The sequence below is a fragment of the Camelina sativa genome, chromosome 19 (genome assembly GCF_000633955.1).
Source record: "Camelina sativa cultivar DH55 chromosome 19, Cs, whole genome shotgun sequence".
Taxonomy (NCBI): Eukaryota; Viridiplantae; Streptophyta; class Magnoliopsida; order Brassicales; family Brassicaceae; genus Camelina; species Camelina sativa.
In genome coordinates, this window is record NC_025703.1 from 9,464,495 (window position 1) to 9,472,954 (window position 8,460).

Here is an 8,460-nt window from a genome sequence, read left to right on the forward strand (position 1 = left end):
TTGATAATACTAACAAGAGAATATATAACGTGTAAAACCTTTGTGACAAAGTAAGGTGAAGATAAGGTAACATAACACAGGTAAGCATAGTACATTGATTCATATGCTTCGCTTGCAACTTGCAAGGTTTAGAGGTCCTTTCAAGAACTGCTTCCACCAAACATTATAGTGTTTTGAATTTGTATTTATCTATTGATTATTCTAAACACACTAGTCTTGATTTTGTGGTTTAACTAACTCAGATTAGTATAGAGATAACAACCACTTAATCAGTGTCAAATATTGTATCCTATGATCATATGATCCAGATCAGAGATTAAATCACTAATTTTAATCCTAGAAAATATTAAATGTTCACATTTGTTTGTTCTACTTTTATTTCTTTAGACAACAACATTTTATTCTTTTGTAATTCAGAATCAAATAAAGTCAAAGAAAATTGTATACGTGAGGAAAGATTATTATGGTTTAATTTAGATGAAACAAAGTTTAATTATGGTTTAGACGAAGGGAAAATAAAGGAATTGATCAAACACAAAAAAGGGTATGAGATTAGATGAATTAATTAATTAACTTCTAAGCTTCATTAAGACATGGAAAAACAAAGACAGGTAAGGACATGTGTCAATCAGAGGACTGAGTAGTAGCTAAATTGCACATAGGAGAAGGTGGGGACTAGAAGGATCAGATTTGCTTTTGATAAGAGCCTTGCACCCATCGCTACGTATGATTCAAGATATACTATTGAATAACACAATTATTATTGGAAATATCTAGTATATGGATCTTCTGAACATAAAAATCCCAATACTAAACATGAGTTTCTTCAAAAATAATCGTGAATCCTAATTTAAATAAGAAAGATCTTAAAATATTTAAACACTCTCTTCTCTTTCCTACCAGGTCATTTGATCCTTGTCTCTGTTCGCCGTTTCCTTCGCCGTTCCAATTTCTTGTGGGATTAAGAATTTCTCTTTCGGATTCTATCTGGGCAGAGCAATCACTGGAAATTTTCCCTTTTTCAGTCTCGTTCTTGACAATTTTTCCTTTGTGTTTCAAATTTCGAATTCCTCTACTGATTATATGGCTTCAGTTAAGGATTCTCCGCTGGATACATGCCTTAAGGCGATGACGATTGAGGATGAAGACGAAGCTCCTCTGGTCATCTCATATCAACCTAATTTCAGTTCTTTAGCTAGAAATCAGCAAAGTCTTCTAGGTAGGTTTCTGAATCCAGAGTATCAAAAGATGTCCAAATGGATCTTAGAGATGCCTAGAATTTGGCGTTTATATGATAGAGTTAAAGGGGTAGCGCTATCCAGAGATCGTTTTCAATTCATTTTCAAGTACGACGAGGATTTGGAAGAGGTTCTTAAGACATGAGTCTGGACACAAGATGATTGGGGCGTAGTGATGGAAAATGGGTTGAAAATCCCCCCTCAGATTTCTTGATGTTTCTACCAGTTTGGATTAGGATCCGTAACATCCCGGTGAATCACTACACCAAAGATACAGTCTCTACGATTGCAAAGTCGGTAGGTCGTATAATCGAATTCCCTTTTGATGAAACGGAAGCTCAAAGTAATGACTATATCAGGGTTCGGGTTCTCCTCGATATATCTAAGAGGCTCAAAAATTCAAAAGAGCTGCAGCTACTAAATGGCTCAGTTATTGTAATCGGGATTGATTATGAGAGAATCAGGAAAAGGTGCTTTCACTGTCAAAGAATGACGCATGAGAGATCCCACTGTCCTTTTCTTATCCAACAGTCTCTAGTGGTTGACACTTCTGCTTATCATCCTATTGCTTCTAAAACCAGATGGGATATGGAGGTCTTGGACACACATGTTTCTCTCTCTGCTGCTCAGACATCGAAGACTTTAACTCACACAGATCATTCTCAAGCATCGTGGGGTAACAATTCTGCAACTCTCCCTTTAGAAGTGGTTCCAGGTACTTCCTTTCTTGGTTCCCTATCTGCCTTTCATTCTGATAGTCTAGAGGCTAGTCCTTCAAAGGCACTTCCTAAACCATTAAGTGCTTGTAAAAGGCCGCGATCATGTTTTAAGACTTCTAAGGATAGGAAAGGGAAAAACAAGAAAATTATTCAAGAATCCTTAGTGGTTGTTTCAGAAGCTGTTCCAAGTGCATCAAATCCTTTAAAAGAACAGGAAGTCGCACAGTGTCCTCAATTTGGTTTACCTACGGTGGTTCCTGGTGAACTGCCGTTGAATCAGTAAGGCGTCTTAAGTTGGAATTGCCAAGGCCTAAGGAACCCTTGGACAATTACTCATCTCAGGGAAATGCGAAAAGAACATTCTCCTGATATTCTCTTCCTCATGGAAACGAAGAATTTAGATACGTATGTACAAAAAGTTCAAGGGTGGTTAGGATTTCATCATCTCAAAACAGTGGAGCCACTGGGCCTCAGTGGTGGTCTAGCAATCTTTTGGAAAGATACTTTAGTGGTTGATTTTCTTTTTATAGATAAGCATCTTATAGATATGAAAGTTTCCTCTGGTTCACAGTCTTGGTTTCTCTCTTGTGTATATGGAAACCCTGCTACTCATCTGAGATTGTTTGTGTGGGATAAAATCACGAGTATTGGTATGATAAGAACAGAAGCTTGGTGCATGGTGGGGGACTTCAATGCAATTTTATCGAATGATGAAAAGAAAGGAGGCCCAGAGCGAGAGCTAAGTTCCTTCCATCCCTTTAGATCCCTATTGAAAAATTGTGACATGTCAGAAATTGGCAGTTCAGGAAATGGCTTTACTTGGGGGAGGTGTTAGGAATAAACAGTGGATTCAATGCAAATTAGATAGAGGCTTTGGTAACCCTGCTTGGTTTTCTCTGTTCCCTAATGTACATCAATGGTTCTTGGAAAAGCTTGGTTCTGACCATAAACTTGTCTTGATCAATTTTAGCAGTGACAATCATTTACATTCTAGACAGTTTCGTTTTGATAAGAGATGGGTGGAAGACCCTTCCTTTTTGGCAGTTATTCAGAAAGCATGGCATAGTGGTATTACTACTGGTGATACTTCTCTTCTCAACAGGATTCAAAAATGCAAATCCGACATTAGTGTATGGAAATATAAGGTCTGGTCTAGTTCGCTGATTAGAATTAAAAGGCTAAGAAAGGAACTGTCTGCTCAGCTTGATTCTCGATCTCCTTGCTTTAACCGGATCAATGCTATTAAGAGAGAACTAGCAATTGCCTGTAGAGAAGAAGAAGTGTACTGGAGGCAGAAAAGTCATGATAAATGGCTCCTTGATAGTGATAGAAATACCAAGTTTTTCCAAGCCTCTGTCAAATCTGCTAGAGTGAAAAACGCCTTACCTTTTCTTCTCGATGAAACAGGGGATGATCATTGCTCAGATAGTAAGAAAGGTGAGATTGCGGTTAAGTACTTTACAGATCTCTTCTGGTCCTCTCTACCAATCCAGAATCCGAGTCTCCTCAGAAATTTTCAGCCGCGAGTCACACCTATCATGAATCAAGATTTGTCTAGACAAATTACAATTGCTGAGATTAAGCATGCCGTTTTTTCCATTAAGAGTGACAGTGCTCCAGGCCCAGATGGTCTTACTGGTTTTTTCTACCAAAAATTTTGGAAGGTAATAGAAGTTCAAGTGATTGCTGAGGTGCTTCTGTTTTTTACAACCGGTTGTATGCCCAAGAAATGGAACCACACTCACTTATGTTTGATCCCCAAAGTTAAAAATCCAACCAGCATGTCCGACCTTCGACCGATTAGTCTTTGTTCGGTGATTTACAAGGTAGTCTCCAAAATTTTGGTTAACAGGTTGAAGCGACATTTACCTTATATTGTTTCTCCAACTCAGGCTGCTTTTGTCTCAGAGAGATTTATCTCTGAGAATGTTCTGATAGCCCATGAAGTTGTTCATAGCCTGCATACACATCCAGTGTTCTCTCAGTCTGCTATGTTGATTAAAACAGATATGTCGAAAGCGTATGATAGAATGGAATGGCAATTTCTGCACGACATGCTTCAAGCTTTAGGGTTTCAAGACCTTTGGATTTCGTGGGTAATGGGTTGTGTAACCTCGATGAGTTACTATGTGGTCTTGAATGGACAGTCTTTTTGAGCTATTACACCAGAAAGGGGCATTCGTCAGGAAGATCCTCTCTCTCCTTTTCTTTTTGTGTTATGCACGGAAGCCTTGATTCATCTCTTTAACCAAGCAGAATGCGAAGGTAAAATCTCTGGAATACAATTCCATCCCTCTGGTCCAACAATTACTCATTTATTATTTGCTGATGATAGCCTGTTCATCTGTAAAATGGATAAAGAGCAATGTGCTGCGATGATGAGTTGTTTAGAGATTTATGAAGCTTTATCTGGTCAAGTGATTAACAAACAGAAATCGGCTATCACCTTTGGATCAAAAACGGAAAAAAGCTTATGGAATTGGTTCAAGCTGAAAACAGGAATTGATTTGGAAGGAGATACAAGGAAATACCTAGGTCTCCCCGAGTGTCTAAGTGGTTCAAAGCAACATATTTTAGGCTTCATCAAAGATAGATTACAGTCACGACTAACAGGTTGGTATGCAAAAAATCTTTCGCAGGGTGGCAAAGATATTTTACTCAAGTCTATAGCTATGGCATTACCTGTCTATGTGATGTCCTGTTTCAAGCTACCAAAAGGAACCATTACTAAGCTGATCTCCGCAATGATGGAGTACTGGTGGAATAACTCTCAGTCTCAAAACAAGATTCATTGGATAAGCTATGATAAGTTAACTCTTCCCAAGGCTTTTGGAGGTCTAGGGTTCAAAGATTTAGAAATCTTTAATCAATCTCTCCTAGCTAAACAAGCTTGGCGTCTCCTACATGATCAAGATTGTCTTTTCTTTCGGTTTTTCAAAAGCAGATATTTTGTTGCGTCTCCTTACTTAGAAGCCCCGATGGGTCAGAGACCATCTTATGCTTGGAGAAGTCTGCAGTTTGGAAAAGCTTTGCTTCGTAAAGGCCTCAAACGTATCATTGGAGATGGAGCTAATACTCTTGTTTGGATAGATAATTGGTTATATGCAGATGGACCAGGGAGACCTATTGGTCTCCATTCCCTCATGAATATAAACCTCAAAGTGGCTGATCTCTTTAACCGTTTCACTGGAGAGTGGGATGTCACTCTTTTACGGGCTTTGTTTCACCAGTCTGAGATAAGTCACATTACAGTTATGAAGCCTAGGATGGGTTTTCCGGATGCATATTGTTGGGGGGAAACAAAAAATGGTATTTACTCAGTTAAATATGGCTATGACTTGATGTATCGACAGATACACAAAATTAGATTACACGAAGAACAAGCCTTGCCATGGAGAAATCCAGTCTTTCAAGATGTGTGGAATGTCAAAAACAGTGCCTAAAATTAAATTCTTTCTATGGAAAGTTCTTCGAGGTGCTTTGTCTGTCTATGACAGATTAAGATCACAAGGACTCAGAGTTTTTGATGGTTGTATGTTTTGCAATGAGGACTGTGAATCAATTAACCACATTTTGTTTCTCTGTCCTTTTGCAAGACAGGTATGGGCATTATCTAATGTGCCATCTCCTTTGCTGGGTTTTGGAGATGCAATTTTTGACAATTTGCATTATCTTCTCAGCTTAAAGCAATGTGTTTCACCTCCTGATGAGATAAAGTCGACCTTTGCTTGGATCATGTGGTATTTATAGAAAAACAGGAACTCCTTCCTCTTTAATGGCTATCATCACGAATCTGATCTTTTACTTCATAAAGCTGCGGAAGCAGCAAACGATTGGAATTTAGCACAGTTGCTACACCTGAATGCCATCCCGACCTCACCTCTGCAGGCATCAACTTGGCAACCTCCTCTCCATAATGAGTTAAAATGCAATGTAGGCTTCTCTTGGCACAAAAGATTGGCACTCTCTGGTGCTTCTTGGGTTGTACGTGACTCCTTTGGGAATGTTCTCTTACACAGTCGAAGATCTTTTGCTCAAGTAAGCTCTGTTTTTAACGCTAAGATTAAAAGTTGGGAATGGACAATGGAAAGTATGAGCAGTATGCATTTGGAGCATGTCACTTTTGCTGCTACGACTTTGGATATTATCAAGGCATTGCACAGTCCGCTTCAATGGCCATCGATTGCAAGTTTTATCTATCCTCTACTGATCTCAGCCAGCGGCAAACCTAATTGGTTTCTTCTCTTTGAACCAAAAAATTGCAATTCTGGAGCCATGTTGATTGCAGATAGTGTGACGATTGACATCAGATTGACTTCTTATGTTGCCCGAGGATATCCAATATGGTTAAAAGATTTCTTTGAGCTGGAAAAGAGGCTGAGTTTTGTTCCATACAATCATGGGTAGGTTTTTTGTTTTTTTCCTCCTCCAACTTGTTTATTCTTATTATTAAAGCTGCATAGGTAATATCTTTTAAGTTTTCTAATATTGGATCACCACCAAGTCTTTTCTGGGTTTTTGCGGTGAACATGCTCTATGATCATCGTCCTCCTTCTGTTTGTTTCTACTCAGGTGTTTTTTAATCCTTTTCAAAATATCTTACTTCTCCTCTCTATACAGTTTCTTCGTTTCCTATCTTAGTTTCAAAGTAACCTTATATAAATTACTATATTTTTTGCTAAACGGCAAAGCTTGATGATCAGTTATACGGTGATTATTCCTTTATGCACTGTAGTTCTTGGTTTGCTCCCCTCTTGCGTCATCTTTGACTTTCTGCCTTTTATGAAAGACAAACCTTACTTCTTTCTTACCTATATTAATCCTCCGCTCTCTTCTTTTCACCTTTGTTTCTTTTCTTTTCCTTTTGATCACCCTCTTTTTCCTATCATGGCTCATGAATAATAGGATGATCTCCAATACATGGTCTTGGGTAGGGATGACCCTGAACTGTTCATACCTCATACTGCTTATGATAGAGTTTTGGCTAGGAACAAACTAAGCCTGATTGGGAAACCCCTGAACCCGAGAGACCAACCACTGAGGCGTGTGATTCAGGAATTACCTCGTCTATGGGGTTTATCATCGAGAGTTCATGGCCGTATTCTGGATGAAAGCTTTGTTCAGTTTCGTTTCCACCAAGAAGCAGATTTGGTCTCTGTGTTGCGTGAACAACCTTGGCTGTTTAATGATTGGTTTGTGGTGCTCCAACGATGGGAAGACTTCCCAAGCGAGAACTTTCTCACTTTTATCGACCTTTGGGTTCAGTTAAGAGGAATTCATTTGCCTTATGTTTCTGAAAGGACTGTCAGCTTCATAGCTAACACTTTAGGAGATGTTGTTGAACTCGGCTTCAACGAAGACACTACAGACCAGATTGCTTTTCTGCGGGTTAAAGTAAGGATTATCTTTACAGATAGAATCCGTTTCTTCAAACGAGTTCGCTTTCAATCTGGTGAACGAGCAATTATTGGCTTCGAGTATGAAAAACTGGAAAAAATCTGCAGTAACTGCAGTCGAATAAATCATCACGCCAGTCACTGTCCCTTTCCAGTTCCTCCTTTTAACCATGCAGATGATTTGGATGAGCTTTTAGTTCCTGTATGGGAGGAAGGTCAAAACTCCAATAACCATAGTCGTGAAGCGGAGGATCATCGGTCTGAGAGTTCTGACATTTCCTCATCCTCGCCTATCTCTCAACCGCCTAGACCCCACTCTCCTATGCACAATGAAGCAGGCATCGCCTTTGTGGAACCTATACGCAACTTGTTTGACACCAAGGAGTCCATGAGATCCAACTCAGTAAAAGTTGCTCATGCTCAACCCGGCTTCGTGGTTGGGGAGAGTTCCAAAAGGAAAAAAAGGAAAAGAAATAGATACAAGGGAAGAAAGGAACACTCGTCATCGTAGTAAGGCTCCTGGACTCAAGTTTTACTCGGTCACTTCCGACCCTCCTTGATTGTCTTTGCCCTGGTGATAGATTTCAGAGATAGCTGGTTGGTCTCTGAAAAGTTCTTGGTTTGTTTAAAGTTCCCTTTAGGTGTTTACAATCCTCAGAATAATGGCTTTGTACAGTTGTAGTTGTGTTATATTTTTTGGTGATAGCTATGTTTGGAAGATAGAAGACATAAAAGAGAAGTATGCTGATCTTCCTTTGACTACTTTTGGCGCTTCTCGGCTACCAATTCTCTGAAGGATACAGCTGATGTGTAAGAACCTTTCATAACCCAAGCATATGATGTAAGCTCTAAGATCAACTACAGTCTCAGATTGGAAGTGTGATCTTATTGAGAGAGTTATGAGGTCTCACTGTTTCTTACCATTTTGTATCGGTTTGCATTAGTAGCTGAATAGGTTGTTTCTAATCTTGTATCTTAAAGTCTACTGTTTTAATTCTCAGCAGTATGGTTGTAATATTGTGGAGTTTCCACTTTTGTTTACTATGTTACCTTCTGATATATATATAAAATGGAACTTAAAAGGAAAAAAAAAAAAAAAAAAAAAAA

General features: G+C 38.9%; 1 protein-coding gene across 1 annotated transcript; it reads left to right on the forward strand.

Moving 5' to 3' along the window:
• LOC104767615 (uncharacterized protein At4g02000-like) lies at positions 5,080-8,347 on the forward strand. Its single transcript, XM_019241366.1, is given in 1 exon segment — positions 5,080-8,347. A coding segment is annotated over 1 exon segment (1,212 nt). The 5' UTR covers positions 5,080-6,652; the 3' UTR covers positions 7,865-8,347.